Source organism: Xiphophorus couchianus, chromosome 16 (genome assembly GCF_001444195.1).
Source record: "Xiphophorus couchianus chromosome 16, X_couchianus-1.0, whole genome shotgun sequence".
Classification (NCBI taxonomy): domain Eukaryota; kingdom Metazoa; phylum Chordata; class Actinopteri; order Cyprinodontiformes; family Poeciliidae; genus Xiphophorus; species Xiphophorus couchianus.
In genome coordinates, this window is record NC_040243.1 from 6,156,897 (window position 1) to 6,176,928 (window position 20,032).

The 20,032-nt window shown below is 40.6% G+C and overlaps 3 protein-coding genes across 3 annotated transcripts in view; 1 reads left to right on the forward strand and 2 right to left on the reverse strand.

Annotated features, from left to right (window-relative positions):
• Positions 1-811: 811 nt before the first annotated feature.
• phb (prohibitin) lies at positions 812-4,670 on the reverse strand. The gene is made up of 7 exons (XM_028041522.1): positions 4,537-4,670; positions 3,881-3,977; positions 3,033-3,194; positions 2,410-2,552; positions 2,206-2,322; positions 2,028-2,123; positions 812-1,930 (listed from the first exon to the last, which is right to left on the reverse strand). The coding sequence occupies exons 2-7, from the start codon at positions 3,963-3,965 to the stop codon at positions 1,718-1,720; spliced, it is 816 nt and encodes a 271-aa protein (XP_027897323.1). The 5' UTR covers positions 3,966-3,977; positions 4,537-4,670; the 3' UTR covers positions 812-1,717.
• Positions 4,671-5,674: 1,004 nt separating this feature from the next.
• On the forward strand, positions 5,675-15,048 carry LOC114159547 (uncharacterized). Its single transcript, XM_028041511.1, has 6 exons — positions 5,675-5,801; positions 6,696-6,879; positions 8,185-8,288; positions 8,377-10,989; positions 12,079-12,287; positions 12,365-15,048. Exons 2-6 carry the CDS (start codon positions 6,696-6,698, stop codon positions 12,432-12,434), a joined length of 3,180 nt encoding a protein of 1,059 aa, XP_027897312.1. The 5' UTR covers positions 5,675-5,801; the 3' UTR covers positions 12,435-15,048.
• Positions 14,529-20,032, reverse strand: part of vat1 (vesicle amine transport 1) — a 40,960-nt gene continuing 35,456 nt past the window's right edge. The window contains exon 6 of the mRNA XM_028041517.1: positions 14,529-18,779. Within this exon, the coding sequence (XP_027897318.1) occupies positions 18,492-18,779 (288 nt within the window). The 3' untranslated portion in view covers positions 14,529-18,491. The remainder of the gene's footprint in view (positions 18,780-20,032) is intronic.

Consider the following 20,032-nt stretch of genomic DNA (forward strand, 5'->3'; position numbering starts at 1 on the left):
TTAAATCTAAGCACAAAATAAATAAACGTTGAATTTTTTTTCTGTGTATTTTCTCTTTCTTTATCTTTGTAGGAGAACTGCAGTGGCAATTTCAGCACTAATTTAAAAGAGAAAACTATTTCTTCACATTACTGGTTTTCAGGAAGTTGTTCCAGGAACTGAAGAGCTTAGAAACTGAAGACTTTGTCAACTATTCTTGGAACACTGGCTAGAATATTTTGGAGAACTGTAGGTGTCAAGATGGTTCACATTACCTTTATTCTGGCAATGTTTTTTTTTCTAAGATGGTAATACAATGTTTTAGAAATAGACAGGATGTCAAAACTTGATAGTGGTTTTAATCACGACTCTTGTTTACCTTGCTTTTGGATCCAATAACAACTCTTATGGAGCCAGATGTAAGACCGTAGTAGACTTTGGCCAGTGACAACACTGAACTTTACATAAATTATATCGAAATACCCCAAAATCAAAGCTAAACACATCATATAGGTACTGAATAAAAGCGGTTCAAGGATAAAGCCATGAGGGCCCTCCACATGTAATATTTGGTTATTCAGATGTAGAAAACATAATAGTTGTTAGGCCAATTAATATCTGGACCAATCTCAAAAATATACCCCATCAGTATGTTATTAGCTGTGTTACAGACCGATTTATTAATACCAAGGGGATACATTAGAAAAAATTCCTTTTTTTCCACCAGTTCAAAGGTTATGAAGCTTGAAAGAGTCTGTAATCAGAAGTAACCTAACCTGCTGTTCTGGAATAGAACAGCAACGAAATCTGAAATCACACATGGCATAATCACTTGTGGTTGTTCAGGGGTTTTTTTTATTTAAAAGTACAAATAATAGACCACAATTGGGGGGCCTTGATTACACATTTCCACACAAATTGTAAAATGCAGGATTAAATGTGGTGCATTTTAATTACCATTAATCCAGTTGAGACCATTAGTAATGTCGGTTGAAGACAAAAATCAATTCCAACCTAATAGACAATTATCTAATCGGATCAGTTTTGGATAAAATGTTTGTAAGATATTAATCTGGCTCCATGAGAGTTGATAAAAATAAAACGCTCTTTCACCAAATACACCCACTACTAGGAGGTAGAAAGACATCTTTATTAACTTGTGTCATTTCTGAGACATGGGGCTTTTTGACAATGTCAGTTAAACTAAAGAGAGCATACACTTTATTTTTAGTTAGGCACATCCTAATTTGTAGAAGATGGCAACATTATTTGTGGAATAATACCCTTAGGATAAAATCAAAAGAAAGCCTTTCACATTTGAGATCTGAAAACTGTTTTACAAATGAACTTTCAAGCACAATAACATTTGCAATTTAGCATGTCTTAAATCAGTTACCAGTTCCCTTGATGCTTTAACGTTTCTTTCATGCAGTGCTCCCGTTCTGAGAGAAAGCTGCAAGTCAAATTAACTGCACTAATGATCTTCCTCAAAGTTTAATATGTTAGGATAAAGGTGGAACAATTCTCCTCTTTATTTCCATACACCAAAGTGGACTTCATAAATGTATTCACAGACTTCTCAGTCTATCCCCCACCATTCTGCAAACAGCAGAGCCAAGTCCAGTGGTAGTTTGAGAAAGAGTGGGACGAATGTATGTGAAGATGCAAGAACCACCTGCTGAATCATCAAGCTGGCCCCTCCGTGGCCCATGTCACAGCTGGTTAAGGTGGGAGGCTATCACTGGGGCAGCTGCAGCAACGTACCCTGTCCTGACGGCAGGTAAGTGACATTGCGGGCGCGTGAGAGCTGGAAGGCGATATCTTCCGCTGCCTCCAGCTTACGGAGCTCCACCAAACCATCACCGGCTTCCATCAGGGAGTTAGCGATGAGCAAGGCAGCCTGAGAATCCCCCTCTGCTGAAATGATGGCAGCCTGCTTCTGTTGCTCGGCCTAAAAAAGCATGCAGAAAAATGTCAGATTTAGACTGCTGAGTATCCCCGAGGAGAATGCATACGAAGGTTTGCTCAACAAGTGTTTTGAGTAATACCTTTTCTACAACAAAGCGGGCCCTCTCTGCTTCCTGCTGGGCCACCTGCTTCATCTCAACAGCCTCTGTGAATTCTTTACCAAAGGTCAAGTGTGTCTAAAAAGAGAATTGTGAATTAGTTTGGAGTTGATACAAAAAAATCACGACACTGTTGGAAATTTTAGAACCAGCTTCCTACCAGTGATACGTCATCCAAGATGAGTCCGAAGGTGGAAGCTCTTTCCGTAAGATCCTCACTGACCTGTCGAGACACGAGCTCTCTCTGGGTGATGAGCTCCCCGGCATCAAACCGAGCCTGTAAGGAAAAAGATGCTTGACTGAGTGATTATTCCAACAATATTAGAAAACAAATATCCTTTCTTCCTGGCTCTTAAAGGCTCACCACAACAGCCTTTAAGACCTCTGTGGTGATGGACGGTAGCACCCTCTCATCGTAATCCTCGCCGATGCTGGTGAAGATGCGGGGCAGCTGATTCGTCACCGGCCGGAAGAGGATACGCAGTGTGATGTTAACATTCTGCAGATCTGCAGAATAAGTGGTTCAAAGTGATTTATAGAACATAACCTAACCGCGAGTTTAAGACATCATGTCATGAGTGCATTAGCTCTTCTTTTTTTGTATAGTTTGAAAGGATATGTAGAAACACACAGCCTGCCAGTTTCATGTTACATCTGAGAAAAACATTCAGTGTTTTTTTCAAGTTTGCTCCATCTTCCCAACCTCCTGTAGTCACAGTAAATAGCTGCCTTTAGTAGGTTTAGTTCTGATGGAGGTTAAAAGGTTGTGGTTCCTTTCCACTGTCGTCACGTTTGTTTAGAAGAGACTTTTGCAAAGTCAAGGCCTTGATGAAATTTCCTGAAGAGATATTTTTTCCTCACCTCCATTATATTATTGGTAGGACTGAATTGGAAGGATTTGGATTTGATTCTACCTATATGGCTGTATTGATTGTTCTAAACAAATTTTTATAAATCAATTTAATTTAATTTATTTAAATAACTCACCTTTGCTGCCAGTGATGACAGGCACGTTACGTGGACGGGATCGACAATCAAAGATGATGGGCTTCTGAACCCAAGGAATGAGGAAGTGGGTTCCTTCACCGACAACTGCATCCTGTACACCTCTGAACCTGTCAAATATTACAGCCCGATGTCCTGCATCAACTGTAAAGAGAAATATTGTCAATCATACACATTAAACATATAAATTGTGTATTACATGTTTTCTAACATAGCTGATTACTTTTCTTGAGGTAAAATAATTAGCTATAATCAAAAAGTGTCAAAAACTGATTACTTCAAAAGAACAATTGTTAAAAATGTAGAGATAGAGTACAGTCATTCCCTCATTGGAACGTTGATGTCTTGTAAAATTAATATTGGAGCATTTGTGTGAATCTATTGACTAATTTTACCATTTATCCATTTCACACTTCTTGCTTTGGTCGTATACAAACTTTCTTTTCAGTTTACTCAACATGCATCAATTCTTACCCAGGGAAGTTTTGTACCCACTTTGACAGATAATGACTTAGAAACTTTCTGTAAATTTCTGCCTCAAGTTTTAGTGAGAAAGCAGTAATATAGACCATTTTGAGCACAATTATATCAAGTGATTCTTATATAGTTGTCATATCTAATATAAATATGAATGTAGGAAAGAGGAAAAAAAAGACATATTAGTCAAATGAGTGGGCTGACTATTAAAAAACAAACAAGCTCAGATCATAATGACTACAATTATAGAATAGGTTCCATTACTACTGTACATTATTTTTAATGTACTATGTGCCAGATGTTCCCTTATCTAACTATTAACACTATGTTAACTGTCCATGTGCAGAACTCACCGTTGAAGAGGGCGGAGTTCACAACACCTCCACCAATAGCAAGGGCGAGCCCCAACTTTCCGATAGACTCAAACAGCTTGGCCATGACCGCAGCAACCTGCAGGTGGAAACAAGGAACGTTTCGGTGACCCCGACTGCAACTTTACTAGTATAGCACGCTATGTAAACCAATTAAGTCTTTGTTGAAATCCTTAAAAAGCCACCGTTAATCCCTTCACTGCAGGACAAACAAACAGTGGCCTTGGTTGATGCCAACCACGGCTGTAGGGTAAAGCTAATTTAGCTCATCATTAGCTAGCTTTAGCTTAGAGATTAGCAGTGCATTGATAGCGCTAGCAAATTCCTACCAGATTTAAATGTGTTGCTTCACCAAGCCAATTAAAACGTTATTAAGTATAGTGTGCTGTTTGAAATGTATTAGTAAAATGTGTGCGGCTTAAATATTAACAGATAGCAGTTAGCTTTCGCTGATGGAGATAAGGCAGTGGAACTCGTGCTCGTCTTACTCAAACCCCGGCCAGTCAAGGCAACCGTTTTACAACACCGTTAGTGCACAAAAAAAGGTCAATTTAGGGTAATCATGACTGTTACACTAAGCTCTAACTTAACAGTTTTGTATTTTTTGTGTTCTGATTACAATATGTGTCATAACTAACCTCAGTTTGCTCCAACGACTGTGACCTCCACCGGACACTACGTACAACACATGAAATATTTCACTCACTGCGCCTGCGCACAACGAGTCACAACCTGCCTTCTGATTGGATAAACTCCACACGGTTCTCTGCTTCGTCGAAAGCTGCGGAAGAAGACATTTAATGCACCACTGCAATACCGCCACCTAGTGGCTTTCCGTGTTAGGAAAATAAAAATAAACAAATAAATAATCAATTGATCAATGGCTGGTGGATTCCTTTATTTTATGTTATTTTTGAACAAAGTAACAAATGTTTTTGTTCCTGCAGGTGTGCACGGTATAATACTGGTATAAATAAAGCATTAAAGACAGAACAATAATTTAGTGTTAACTTTTCTTTTAAGAAAGTTCATCAAGCTGGAGCTGTTGTTACGATTTACTATCAAAACAAGTCATGCTTTTTGATTTAAAAAGATGATGGTGGAAACCACATGTTGTGGTCTGTGGAAATACTATATATGTTGAGCAGTCAGGAGCGCTGAGATTTCTAAATCATGATGTTTTTCTTATTCTGCTCTACAAATGTAACCCTTCCCTGTGTCCGTGATGCAAACAAGAAAACCAGATTTTAAAATGTTGGTTCTAAGAGAAAGAACTGTGAAAAAATGTGGGTGGTTTCCAGGACCTTGTGCCAGGTGGGATCTTACAAAAATCGTCATCTACAAAGCTTACTATACCTGAATGAATAGTAAGATGTCTAGGCTATTTGTGTGCAAGCCTTTGTTTTCTAAACTTTTACACTCTTTACACAGTTGCAAAACTGTAATGTGATCAAATGAATTCAGTCCTTTCCTGTCTTACTTTGAATACCGATTGGTATTTTGTTTAATAATAAAAAGAACCACTGACTGTCATTGTTTTGCAAAATACACATCATGCAATTGTTACCAACATGAGCGTGGTATGATTTTATTTTCGCGTAGCAACAAAATTAGGACAATAAGAAACTTTCTGATCACATCATCTGCAAACTCTCCGTTTTCACTTAGTTTAAAATTTCTCTTTTTCATTTTAGTAGAGACGATAAAACAGCTGAAGCACCAACAAACATCTGGATGAAGCAGCTCTAACTTGCTCGCATACTCGGAGCATCGACATTTGGTTGCCCCCTAGTGGGAAGAAGCCAAACAAAATATACTTAGTTTCGCTTTTCCTCCTCTTCCCGTGAAGAGTGCCGATCTTCGAAAGTTGAGAAAAGAGACATCAGCGTGAAACACATGCAAGGTCAGTAATGTTTACATTCGAGCGAGATCCGCAGCGCTACGCCGAATAATTTCATCGTTTGTGTTGCGATCTGATTCAGCCGAGATGTGCCTGATTTATTTACTTCCTTGACACTCGCCTCTGAAATGTGGCCTGTTTTCTTGTTATGGGGTAATTACGCGCCTCTTGCTGATTTCTGGAAGCAGATTTGACACCAAAACTCTGAAATCAATATAAGTAGAAACACTACAAGCCTAAGCAGGCGGAATGTCCGAAAAGCTTCAGTACGTGCAGCAAAGTAGTGTTGAATTTAGTCAAAGAGCAGCAAACTAGTTGATAATCGGTTGGTGGCGAGGAAGAAGAAGAAAGGCGGGGGACATGGGGGCGAGGGGTTAATAGCTTTGTGCATTTAAAAAAAAAAGATTTCTATTCAAGTAAGCGTCAGTCAAGGGGGAATGGCTCTAGAGAAGAATAAATAACCAAACGTCACACGTTTTGGCTTCATAAAATATATAATATACAATTGGCTTATAATCTCGTCAGCTCTTCTTTAGAAGTAAAGAGGATTAAAAACCCACCGATGTGAAGTTGATTGCCATTTTTATTTGCAGATTTATACATACAGTATAACGTTGATTAAGATGGATTTTCTCTTTGTATATTGATGTAATGTCCTTGTAACCCCAGGAGAGGGTGATATAATCTGACATATCTTTGTTCCTGTATACAAGGGTGGGGTTCCCACATAGAGACCCCTATAATTAACAGAGGGGTCACACTTTTGTTTATTTTTATTTTTCACCATCAGTCGGATATTCACAATCAGCGTCTCTCCAGGACAACGTATTTTTGAATGGTCTCATTCCCTTGTATAAAGTTTCTCCCACTCAGCAGTGACCGTGTTTCTTCCAGCAGATGGCAGAAGCGGGCAGGATTGTCAGGGTGAGCGGGCTGCCCACGGACCTAGAAGATGACAGGCTGAAAGACAAGTTACTCATTCACTTTCTCAGAGCCAGGAATGGAGGAGGGGAAATAGACCATGTCACGATTGTGAAACCAACGCCTTTATGTGCTCTCATTACCTTTGAGGACAGTGCAGGTCAGTCGGTTGAAGTGTTTTCTTGAATAAACGAAAACAAACCAACAGCACCTTGCTTACTTCCATTTGATTTCAGTGGGAAAGATGCTGCTAGCAAAATGTACTGAATAAGTATTCATCTGTATTTTTACCGGCATACAGTAAAAACAGAATTTTGCCCATTCAACTGGTCAGCACAGGAAATAAATACATCAGCAGTGGCCTTAAGAGGAGGACTTGTTGCTGCTCACCAATGTAGGAGGCTTTTTGATGCCATTTCCAAACAATCTGATGACTGTGACTGTGTGCCACCAAACACACTTTAAAGTCAGATTTTCAATACTTAGTAAAAGAACTGTACAGCCCTTGCTTCATTTCCCCAGCAGAAAGCTTCTTTTCTGTAAAATTAATATGGCAATACAATTTAGGTTTACAAAACTCGATCAGATTGAACCACAAGACTTCTCCAATAAAGTCCCTTGAACCAGTTTAGCAAGAATGGAGATTCTTGACCATACTGCATTGCTCCATGTTTGGAGAAAACCAAATACCTTACAAGTTGCAGAGGGATGATGATTTGGGTTAATTTTGCAGCCACAGAACCTGGAAGCATTCTAGCCTTTGAAAAGACCGTTTTACTCCTCCATATACCAAAAAGAATTGAGTCATGTTTGAGGCCAGGTAGGAAATAATCCCAAACCCAGCAGCATATCTACAAAATATTGACTGGACACATTCAATGTTTTTCAATGGCCCAGTCCAAGTACAGCTATCTACATGATTGAAGTACTGTAGTGAGACCTCAAGAAAGCTGTGCAGAAACAGTTATTCTCTAATCACAATGAATTTATCCACATTAATGTGAGAGACTGATAAAGCTAGACAGAAAACAACAATTTCTATTGCTGCTAAAGGGGATTCTGAAATCCATTTAACCATTGGGATGTACTTCTTCAATCACAGCTTTTCCACTTTAACTTAATCTTGGTTTAATAAATAATCACAGTATTGCATCTGTTGTGTGTTATTGTGCACTTGAAATTAGATTTAAATAATTCTAGATCCTAATAAAGATCATTTGTATTATTTCCTGACATGTAAAACTCCACCCAAGCCTCTCAGCTCAACATAAATAATTTCCCATCTATCAAAATTTAGGTGCATCCATTTACATAGCATCAGTACAGCCTTTAGGCTGTCACCAGTGATTTAAACTGAGCTGAAATGCCTCTATGCAAGTCAGTGGAGCAGCCAATGGCAGAAACGCTTAGTCAGGATGCTTTTCAGACTCTGATTGATTTCCTTCCAATGACCCCTCTCTCATAGTGGCACAGAGAATTGCTCAACAATCTCGGCACATTCTGGAAATAGATGGAAAGAAGTATGAACTCAATGCTTCAGAGAGCCCAGAAAGCTTGGACCCAGACCAGGTACAAAATATTACCTAAATTTTGTACAATATGCCAAGTAATTCAATAAGAAGGGTGAACTTAAATTGTTTTGCTTTGGGGTTTTTAGGTTGTCTTAAGCTTAACAGCAACGGTTGACTACAGCAGACTTCCTGGGGGAATCAAGGCACTAAAAAACCTTCATAAAAGTCATCAGGATGTCCAGATAAAATCCACTGCTACTGAGATGTGTTGCACACTGTTTGGCTCGTACTGTAAAGTGCAGGCTGCTTTGGCCGAACTACTTGGTCCCGGATTCTCAGAGAGCAAAGAATCAGGTCCAAATGCCTCCAGCAGGACTTGGTCATTTCAGACATCACAGAAGTCTCAAGTGTCAGAAGATCAGAGCAGAGAACCAACCAGGCAAGAGGAACACAGAGAAGTCGAAGATGACGCTGATGTTTCAACAAAGGGGGAAAACTTCACTTCAAGCAGAAATCGTGCTCTTGGTGGTGATGACTGGGAAACTGCCAATCACACAGATAGCGCAGCTCAGCACTCTCCAACTGCTTTTATAGAGGAGTCCTCTTTGATTGTGGATGCAGACATGTTCCAGTATCTGGAGAAGCACTGCAAGAAGGAATACCAGCAAATCCTCAGTCAGTTTGGTGTCGAGGTGGTGAATGAAACAAATCAAGGCCTGACAACTCTGTTTTTGCAGATTGCTGGTACAACAGCGTTGGAAGAGGGACAAGAGAGCATGAAACTAGCTAAACAGGCAATAAGTCGACTTTACCAGGAAAATGAGGCAAAGATCTGTCGAGACCAGCTCCCTAAAACTATAGTTCGCCCCAGAGGAGGACTGCAAAGGGCACTGGAAAACGTAAGTGCAAGATATCCAAAACTTCTTCTGAATGAAGATGAGCAGAATATTTACTTTATTGGTAGCAACAAGGATGTAGCAGATGCCAGATACTCTCTTCTAATGGGTCAGGAGGAAGTTAGAAATAAAAAGGAAGGTGTTGCCAGTCTTCTTAATTTTCCTTCATATAATTCTGGCTCATCACCTTTTCATGCTGATGAGGAGCGATTACCCCAGACTACGCCTCCTACTGAAGGACAGTTGAATGAAAGGATAGATCGGCTACAGATATCTGAGGAAGATGAACAAAGAATTGATGGAGCAAGAAGGTATAAGCTGGCTGCTCGGTTTAAAGACTCAGGACTTTCCGGTTTAGGCAGCTTTTCCTTCCGTCCAAATTCATCACCCAGCAGGCAAGCGCACCAGGAACCGATTCTGGGGCACGATGTGGTGTCCGGAACAACACAGATTTCTGGTGAAGGAGTTTCTAGAGCAGCAGCCCAAAATACTGGAGGGAACATATTGTTCAAGACTGCGCACACATCTTCTCCCTCTTTATTCTCACCAATTAAAACCTCTTTAACTACAGATATGATAGATACCCGACCAAAAGATTTAGCTGCTCCGTTTGCTTCAATTCCTTACAGCCTTCCAAAAAGCAGTGCACTTCTACCTTCAGGGTCTGGATCCACTTTAAAGCGAGCCAGTAGTTTCTCAGGGACACCTCAACAGAAAGCTCAAATCTTGGGCCAGAAGAGCCAAGACGATTCCAGCAAACCTTCAGTCGGAGTCCGCGAGCGGTCTTCCAGCTTTAGTAGCCAGACAGTGAGGAATAAACCGGAAGTCCATCATGAAGAGATCTCAGTTTCCCAGGTTATATGGCAATACATAAAGGAGGCCTACGGCACCCGGGTGGAGGACCTCACGTCTGATCTCCAGATGAAAGAGAGCTCCTCTGATGGCAATCAGAATTTGACTGTTATCTTAAGAGGGGCTGATTCGTCCAAAGTGACATTATGTCGGGAACGTCTACAGAAGCTTGTTGACTTAGTCAGTGGTGACTTCTCAGTTCAGGAGCTGCGCATGTCAGAGTTGGGGGTTTCTAGTACCAAAGATGAAACCTTACAGGCTTGTTGCTCTGAAGTGCGGAGCCGCTTCAAGAAGGTTGTTATCCACACGATGAAGAAAAACTTGTATCTCGTTGGTCCATTAGAGCTCTGCTCCCAGGTTGCTGCTACGCTGAGGGAGGTATTTTCTAAAGAACCTGAACAGCACGACTTCTCCGACCAATTTTTACTATTGAATGCAACCCAAAGCAGAAAACAAGCCCCGGACAGTACATATCAATTGCTAGTATCCCCCCAAGCTGGCATAGTTGAAAAGAACAGCGAGAGTCAGCAATGGAAAACAACCTATGGTAGAGACTTTGGTGAGAAAGGGCTTGTAAATGGATCAAATAGCCAATCATCACAGAAGAAAGAGAAAGTCTTCAAGGAAAAACAGGATGGAAACACAGTTGGAAAGAATCCTATGAATGGTGATAAAGAGATAACATTACAGGCTAACCAACCAGATGCTACAGAGCATACACCTGCAGAGACCCAGAGCACCTCAGAGAAGTCCAGGTCAGGTCTGAACGAGCAGACCTGTTTTTGTGGGAAGGACAAGACAACATTGGTGAGGACCAAGTGTGGAGTCACATTGTGCCCAGAGTGCCTGGAGATGTTGCACTCTTACTGCAAAGTCTGCAATCAGGCAGAGCAGACATCCCAAGGCATCTGCGGTGAAATGAAGAAATCCAAACTGAGCATGAGTTTACCAGGTCAACACAAGGGCGGCGTTATCAAGATCACTTACCGCATTCCTAATGGTATCCAAGGGGTGAGTAGCTTACTTAGAATCTTACGTCGCTGTTATCTGATAAAGAGCTTTTGTGTTATCTTTTAGAGAACCTGATAGGGCTTTCACTGTTACTGAGAAAGCAACCAAGACAAGGATGCTACTCAAAACCTGCATTTCCAAAGTAAAATAGACTTAAATTCCAAGATGAATATAGACTTCTTTCACAAGAAAAAAAGACCTTTAAATTTTTTGACAGTTTAGCATCAGAACATTTCACAAGCTAAGAGCATAACCTCTGCAGTTATGGATACAAGTTTCATCCATGGTTCCCAACTCTGTAAAAAAAAAAAGAAAAAGTTTTTTAAGTTTCTTTCTATATTGGCGTTTGAACATAACTTTAACTATGCATTTGGACCCTTAAGAAACTCTCCCAACCCCCATTGTCCTATTTACTTGACTTGCAGCCCACCCAACAGAATTGATTAAACTGTTTTGCAGTGGCATATTTTTGACTGCAAATCAAAATGTTTCATAAATAATTTGCAAACAGTTCAACTTGCACTTTCTTATGTGCTAATGCATATTAACTGGCAAACATACAAGCTAGTACTGTTGTGCTGTGGTGTAACATTACAAATCTTTAATAAAATGGATCCAGTCCATTTAATGGGGTTAGATAATTCTTATCGAAACTACCAGTGTCCAAGAACAGGAGATTCTTAAAGAGATGGGGACAAATTTCAAGTTGTAAAACAAATTTCTTCTAAGTTATATTTGATATGTAAAGCATTTTTAATACAACCGATTACAACGTAGTTACTTGATTGTGCTATAAAATGGGACTACTTGCCTAGAAAATACACTATACTATCCCTTTATTTAAAGGTCTCGAGGCTTTTTCTTGAAAACTAAAAATTGGACCAATTGTGTCTTTCAGTAGGTTAATTTTAAACCAAATCAACAGAAACATTGATTATACATTGATTAAGTTTATTATAAAAGTGATTTTTTTCACAGGTTTACCCAAAGTGTCAGTGACTGCAAATGGGTTATAGCTATTTCATTAGTACTGTGCTATCAATTGTATATGTTAGCACTTTGGTTCTAATGTGATTTATCTTTGATCAGGAGGGCCATCCATCACCTGGAAAACCATTTAAGGGGGCGGTATTCGAAGCCTACCTCCCAGACAATGAAAATGCGAAGAAGCTGCTTCCCCGGCTGGAAAAAGCCTTCAGGGGGGGCCTCACCTTCACAGTGGCAGACAAAGGGACAGAGGCCAAGGTCGTCTGGGACTGCATCCCACACAAAACCAGCTTATATGGAGGCAAATCTGAGTGAGTGAATGCAGTTTCAATCTCCAGGTCAGTATCGACAAATCTGAGCTAATTTGTTCTTATTTTGTCTTTTGCAGGAAAGGGTACCCGGATCCCACCTACTTGACACGTTTGTCCACCATCTTGACTTCTAAAGGAATTGCGTAGAAATCAGCATGGTCCAAATTGAAAAATTACAGAGAAGAAACTTATACGTGTACGTTTTTAATATAATTTCAACTGTATTAGTAATTTGTCTTATTGTATTATGTTGTAAAATGTCAGTCATTCCTTATTTATCTATGAATGTAAATAACAGAATTGAGAATGGAAATAATATGTATGTATTTTTAGATTCTTTTTAAACTAATGGCTTTTTCTTTTTTTAAGAACGTGCTTGAATCTCTGAATGTTTAATGTCCCGACGTCACAGTTTGGATCATTTCGCACAGCATTTCTGAACCTTTTTTTTTTTCACCATTTCAACTAATTCAGTTTTTATGAGTGTATTTCTATGGTATGATGTGCACGTCACTGTAAAAATAGGCACTTTGGAACATTCTGTGTGGGTTTAACCACAATACATCTAGCTATTTGCAAAGTTCTGCAGGGTATAAATATAAATAAAAAGAGCACATTTCCTGACTTTTTTTGATGCTTTTTTTATTAGTCCTGGAAAACATGTAAGGCATATGGTAACATTACACACTGAAGCGTTACAAGCTCTAAAGGCCATGTGGACAGCATGGCACCACGCGGTAAACCCAGAGTCAAGCACAGAAGCAGCATCAGTTCAAAGGGTTTAAAAAACAAAGTCGGGATGAGGAGTGTGTTTTTCTGTTCTGCTTTTCTCTTTTTAACCCAAAAAACATCAGAGCGAAGGGAATGTGGAAGTCACCTGTTGGGTATCCGCTGTAGAAAATGACCAGTGCTGACAAAGCTTACGAGAGGAGGGTTGTGAAGTGAGTTTTTCCGAAGCATTCCCAGAGATAGGTTAAGATGTCACACGGCTTTACCAGCTGGCCTTGGCAATGCCTGTGCTGAAGGTGAGACCAGGGACTCTGCGGTGGACTGGCACGCTCCTCCTTCACACCACAATACTATGAAAAACTGATGAGAAGCTACACACATGTGCTTTATTTTCTGGTTGATTAAACATGCATTGTAATACTGTACTGTACATGAAAAGCCCTGGCAGATTGTGCTTTTTTTTTTAGCATCTCTGCAATGCATTACTCTTAAAAGAGACTGCGTAGAACTTAAGAGCTGCAGACAGATGTTTGAGTGAATATGAGCCACTGACTGATCCTTCTTTCACATCGGATGAGATTGTGAAGGATAATCATGCAGTCGGAGTTTGTGTCATGAACATTGTGGCACCGCTGTGTGTGTATTAGTGGTGAGGAAAACTGCAGTTTGGAATGACCTGAGAAACCATATAAAACAAAATAAAAAATGTTAAAAAATCACGTCAAAGCTCGACAGCGACGTTTCTGTGAGGAACTTTAACGACACAACAAGAGAGAAAGAAGATGAGGATTTGAAATACTGACCTCAACGCTTGTCTTCAGGCCCTAATTTACGGGTGTTAATTGGCGCCATCCCATCTAGGAAAATGACCACGCGTTGCCTATTTTTACATTGTAATGCTTTATTTTCTCCCAAGCTGTACATCTCTGCGTTTCTCTTGCATAAATGTCTGGAATGACTGAGAAACCACTTCAAGATGACATACAATCCGGCTTCACCATAGTGGAAGGGCTTCCAGACGGCAGACCAAAGTAGGAAGGGGGTGGGCCTGCTTTTAACCAAAAGATCCACTTGAGCTCAAACTCCAGACATGAAGCACCGCCTCACTGATTAAGATCGTCTCAAAGGCATTGGCTCCATTGAACCAATGGGGAAATGCTGGAAGAAAAAAACAAAAACTAATCTGTTTTCCACATGCAGATGGATGCGTGCAATATCAAATTCCAGATGTCAAAATGATGTTTTATTCTCTGTGAAAGCGAGTGCAGAGGGAAAGGGGTTTATACCGGGAGGACTGTTGGCTGGCTGCTAAACTGCTGCACGGGCCAAGAAGCTCTGCAGATGCAGCGAAGGAAGAGAGAAATGACTTACAAACCTTCAGCGAACGGAGAGAGCGGCTGTAAAGCGGAAATGTTGCGTCTGGGGCTGATCAGCCAATAAGCTGGGGCCTTGTTGGGCTGTTTTACAGTATCTGCATCACTGCACAGCTGTGTGAGAACATCTGTTTTCCTCACTTTGCTATACGGACCATTTGCAAACACGCTGGCAGAAACGTATGCACAGAAGAATGCGGTGAAGCTTTGGATTTTGGGGAAATCTAGTGAAGTTTTGAGTCCTAATCTCTCCTTCCTTTTAGTTGTAGGATAATCTGATTCTTATAGAGGTAACCTTTTTGAAAGGAGAGAAAACAGAAACAGACCTAAGTCTGAGCAACCAATTAAAACCCACAAACTTTTTGAAAAAAAGTCCCATTATTCCCTGATATAGAAAACTGGTGCTTTTCTGCATTTTTCCCCCTCTTCTGGGTTGATGGAAATGCACCCCAAGGCAGATTCTTTTTTAATATATTTTTATGCACTGTTAATATTCAAAGCATTGACAGAGGAATATACATACAATTTGGCACACATGGTTTGGACCAACAGAAAAAACCCCCAACTTTATCACATTTAAAAGGAGTGCAGGTTAGCGGGTCCCCACAGAGTACTGTATGAGCTTTGAACTTTAAACCCTTGGATAACAAAAAAAACAACAAAAAAAACAACAAAAAAATAAAGGTAAATCAAAATAACATAGTAAGTAAAACATCTTTCTTTCTTTCTTTTTTTTTTTTTAACTGAAGCAATTGTTTCTCACATGGCACTCGGAACAGAAGCACCGTCCACAGGTTCACAAAGGGAGCCCAGCAGATTAGAACAGAACACTAACCAGAGGCTGACAGAGCACAATCACTCCCCACACCAGTATGGCGGTCGCACTCCAGTCCATCTCACCCAGCTCCGCGTTTTGTTTCCCACAGCCAAGAAAGGATGAATGCATTTGAAAAGTTGGAGCACATGAGTGGAACCTTTAAACAAGTGAATGCGTTTGTGCCACCTGTTCTGAAGGGATAAGAAACGGGCTGCAAATCTGGAGCAACAAAAAAAAAAAAAGAAAAAAAGAAAGAAGACAACTCAAAGCCAGGCTGAGACTGGAGTGCCACCGCCATGCTTGCAAGTGCATTAAGATCAGCGAGCAGAGTGCAAAATACTAATACCAACTGTCCTCATAACACAGGCCTCTTATCAGACAGGAGGGAGAGATGGAGGAGGGTCAATGTGAAGCTACGTCGTTCTGTAGCAGAGTAGTGTGAGGTGGGAATGTGGCAGGGAGGGAGAGTGATTTTAAAACCTGACAAACGACCTGAGGACACACACGTCTTCACACACAATGGCACACCACACACAGCACATGAGGGAGGCCACTCATGCCAACACAAAAACTTTTTTTTTTCTTTTTTGGAAACATTTTTTTTGTTTGTTTTTTACAAAGTCACTAGTCACCATCTGAGTCTGAACACTGAAGCCGGACCCAGAGGCAGGCAGGCAGGCAGGTAGTCAGGAAGGCGTCATGTTTAAGGATGATGACACCGAGATGAAATTTTCAATGTCCATAAGCGGGGCAGCAGTGTGCTACACTAGCAAGTAAAGGGCCACTGACACACACTGTTGGCATTAGAAACTGAACAGTCACGTTACACAAGCATTAGCACTGTGTAGCACAGCTACTAGTTACAGGTAGAAAGAAAAACTGCATTTTATCACATGATTTATCATCTCCACCCTTTTGGCAGACGGTGTCATGTAAAAGTGTTTCTCTTCTGTTTTTTCCTTTTTGTTACACTTAGATGTTTCACATCATTAAACACATCATAATGTCAGTTTAGGATAGCCTCATTAAATACATAACGCAATTTTTAAATACTGAACTATTAAGAATAAAAGGTATCCAAAAAAGTCAGGAAATGTGCTCTTTTTATTTATGTTTATACCCTCCAGTATTTTGAGGAATATTAGATTTCTCGCTAGATGGATTGTGGTTAAACCCACACAGAATGCTCCAATCAAGTAAGTGATTAGGCAAAAATGGCATCCAAGGGAGAGTGGACAAATAAAAAGAATTAAAATAGTTCTGCAAAGACCAATGGTACAAAGTAAAAAAAAAAAACAACTTCATTTCCAGTTATTGCAAAAGCAAGACGCCGGTACTTGTTGCCAAGGGTGGCATAACCAGTTATTAGACATAGGGTTATTAAATTTAGCAGACAATTGCTTCTTCACACAAGGCCAGACTGATTTGGATAGCTTTGTTCCCTTAATAAAATCATCGATTGAAAACTAGATGTTGTTATTCACTCTAATTATCTTTGATTTGCTGGACAAACTGTTCAATGTGGTTAAAAGAAAGGAAAAACAGAAGAAAATACTTCTTCACACCAGTGTAGTTGTTAAAATTTCAGTTATTTTTAGCATTCGAGTTTTTAATGTAGATGTAATGTTAGCCGTTAATAGCCACAGTTACGAACCCAACTGTTAAAGTAACATGTTAGACTTTAGACAGGGTTGAAATAAGGCTAGCCGAGTCTTATTAAATGCTTAAAAAACAGCCTCGCCTGCTGTTTTGATTCATATTACTAAAACATCTTCAACCTGTTGAAATACCGGCTGACAGCACCAACTGCTGGCAAACGCAGAGTCAGAAGAGCATGAAGGAGACACAGAGAGAGGGAAGAAAACAAGAAGAGAGAGAGACCACAGTGCCATCTCTGATGAGCCTGACGCCTGTTGCTATGCCGACCACAAAGAGGGAAACAGAAAGAGGAGGAAGAGGGAGGAGGTGGGGAGGCGAAGAGCGGACAACAGCGCCGGCTGAATTCGCCTCTCCTGGGTCAGTGTGATCGAAAGGAAGCGAGGAATGCAATGAAATTCCTCTCTGAGGTTCAGGGAGGAAAGAAAGTCCAGAGCAAAGGAAAACGAAAGAAAAAAAACCCTCTTCACTTGCTCACTTCAAGCGCCTCGCTGTCTTGGTGCGACAGCGGCTCTTTCATCGCATTTGGAGCGTGCATGTCTGTGTGTTTGCACAGAAACAATTTCTCTCTTAATTGGCACCCTGAACTTCTTGCCAACAGTTGGTCGGGTAGAAAAATCTGTAACTAAGGAGAAGGAAGCTGGAAAATAATATCAGCCAGGCTATTCAACAGAGCACAGAGAGGCTCATTATGAGAGGAAAAGCAAGGACATGAACTCGAATGGAATTTGATGGGAAAGCATTTCCATTGCTCTGAAGCTCTAAGATGTTTTTTTTCTACATACTTAAACATGATGAGCGAAAAAACTACAATGAAAATATCTCCAGGGAAGGTGAGGAGCATCAGCCAATCAGAAGCATCTCTGACTCATCAGTAGTGACATAACCAAGCTGGACACAGAAAACAAGTGCCGGTGGGTGGGTGTGGTTCTCGGTTTATCTGCCTGCCTTCGGTGCCTGTCTGTGGGTCCGGCTCGTGGGTGAGTTGGGGTGGTGGTGGTGATGCTGTGGGAGATGTGTGTGTTGGTGAGGGATGGGGGGGACTCAGCACAGTGAGGGGGGGGGAAGAAGAGGAGGCGGCAGGTGGAAGTCAGAGCAGAACAATTTAACACGGTGGGAGTCGAGATGCAGAGGGGGCACGGAGGGTCAAGGGTGGGGCCGGAGTGTGAAAGGAGATTAAGGTTGTCAGGGAGATGGTAATTTGCCTCCAGGCTCGGACCAAACCCACCATCCTCCACGGCTCTCCTGATGCTTTGATTCCCAATAGCAAAAATCGATTAATACTGTGAGGGGCAGAGGGTGGGAGATGAGATTAGAGCATATAGGGGGTCTGAAGGATCAGATTTAAAAAAACATTTTTTTAAAGAGCTAAATATGAGGAACAGAAAAGGAAACGGGAGGTGGGAGCAGCCATGCCCGCTTAAATCACCCAGTAGGTGAGGCAGAAGGGAGGTAAAAGACTGAGACTGGTGTGATAATTTCCAATTTATCCCAACTCCTTCCCATCTTTGCTACCACTCCACCCCCATCCCCCTGCAGCTCCACCACCAAGCTCATCCCTGCCACCTCCCCTGCTCCCAGGACACAAACTCCCTGCTGCTGGTCTGCTTGACTATCCATCTTTCCCTCTCACTTCTCCTCCTTCTTGGCCTCTTCATTCTTCTCCTCCTCATTCTTGGGCTCTTCCTTCTTCTCCTCTTTCTTAGGCTCCTCTTTCTTCTTGTCATCCTTCTTCTCCTCCTTCTTTCCATCGTCCTTCTTCTTGTCGTCCTTCTTCTTCTCCTCCTTCTTCTTGTCCTCTTTCTTGTCCTCCTTCTTGGCCTCTTCCTTCTTCTCCTCCTCCGGCATGGGCTCGGTGGTGAGGATCACTTTACCGATGTTGTTCCTCTCCTGCATCTTTCTCATGGCATCGCCAACCTGGAGGAAGAGACTTGGACAATCAGAGAAAGTCCTGGGATACAGGACAAATAAAGCAAAGAGCACAAAGACATTTCTGAAATCCTCAATGAGAAGAAGAAGCCAGGTCGCTCTCAAACTAAACAGATCCAATGTATTATCTGCTGCTGTGCAAGCCTGTTATCTCTAATCTGCTTATTTAATACAGCTGCCTACAAATCCCACTCAGACTTGTGTTCAAATATGAAGAATATGAGATTTTATAAATGTTTGAAAGGAAATTAAACTGTTATTGACTGTTGCAACAAGCAAAATATGGCAGGAAAATGACAAAAAAAAATAAAGCAAAAGAAAAAAGAATCTAGAGATCAAACAAAATCAAACATTTCATTGCCACCTCAGTTTATTTAATAGTTTTCGAAGCATTGCAGTTTTTTTTATTTCAGACATTAAAACTCCCTTTTCTACTTTTTACCAAGTGGTTTAATCGCTCGGGTCACATGTATTTATTAGGAAAAAATAGTATTTTTGTTATTTAAACTCATGAAGTTAAAACTTACAAACTTATTTTCAGCACTAGCTGTTATTTCAATCTAAAGTTATGCAATTTATGATTACAAAGTGTGTGGTGGGTGTTTTGGTTTAAAAACAGCTTCTCTAAGGAGTTTAAATGTCCAATTTTAATGCAATTGTTTTCAAAATTGAGTGGCTGCACATTTTTATGAAATAGCGAGCTACATTCTCATTGGGGAATAAAGGCAAAGACTCCTGTTTACAGCTAGGGCAGTTAAAAAGACTAATCACTAACATAAGATTCAGAAACCACTTAAAATTTCACCTCTGCCGTGGTTTTTGTCTTTGTTTCAAAATGTCGGTCAAACCCTGTTTTACAACCACTCAACTCCCATGCATGTGGTGTGATGTTGACTCAGCTCCCAGTTGAAAGTTGCACTTATATTTCTTTTATGAAAGTTCTTAAAGAGAAATACAAATTAACGGACATTTGTATTGGTGAATCAAAGCCTTAAATAAAACAAGAATAATTCTGATTGGTGCATCAATGCCTTTGAGTTTTGTTCACTGTTGGCAAAAGCAAAAATTAAAAACAAGAACTTCCGTAAAGCCACTAAGACTCTCTTTTCAAATCTAACGTCCTCTTTTTAACGAGATATATTTGGCAATTAGCCTGTGAAAGTTCAAATTGAGCATTTCAAGGCAGCACAGAAGACCACACCAAATGAATCAACAAATAAACTTACACTGAAATAGTCTTA

Coding starts and splice junctions, on each gene's coding strand:
- LOC114159547 (XM_028041511.1), top strand. CDS start 6,696: ATGGCAGAAGCGGGCAGGATTGTCAGGGTGAGCGGGCTGCCCACGGAC. Junction 6,880..8,184: donor TACCTTTGAGGACAGTGCAG/GTCAGTCGGTTG, acceptor CCTCTCTCATAG/TGGCACAGAGAATTGCTCAA. Junction 10,990..12,078: donor TTCCTAATGGTATCCAAGGG/GTGAGTAGCTTA, acceptor ATCTTTGATCAG/GAGGGCCATCCATCACCTGG.
- phb (XM_028041522.1), bottom strand. CDS start 3,965: ATGGCCAAGCTGTTTGAGTCTATCGGAAAGTTGGGGCTCGCCCTTGCT. Junction 2,124..2,205: donor TCTTGGATGACGTATCACTG/GTAGGAAGCTGG, acceptor TTCTCTTTTTAG/ACACACTTGACCTTTGGTAA. Junction 1,931..2,027: donor CCCGCTTTGTTGTAGAAAAG/GTATTACTCAAA, acceptor ATGCTTTTTTAG/GCCGAGCAACAGAAGCAGGC.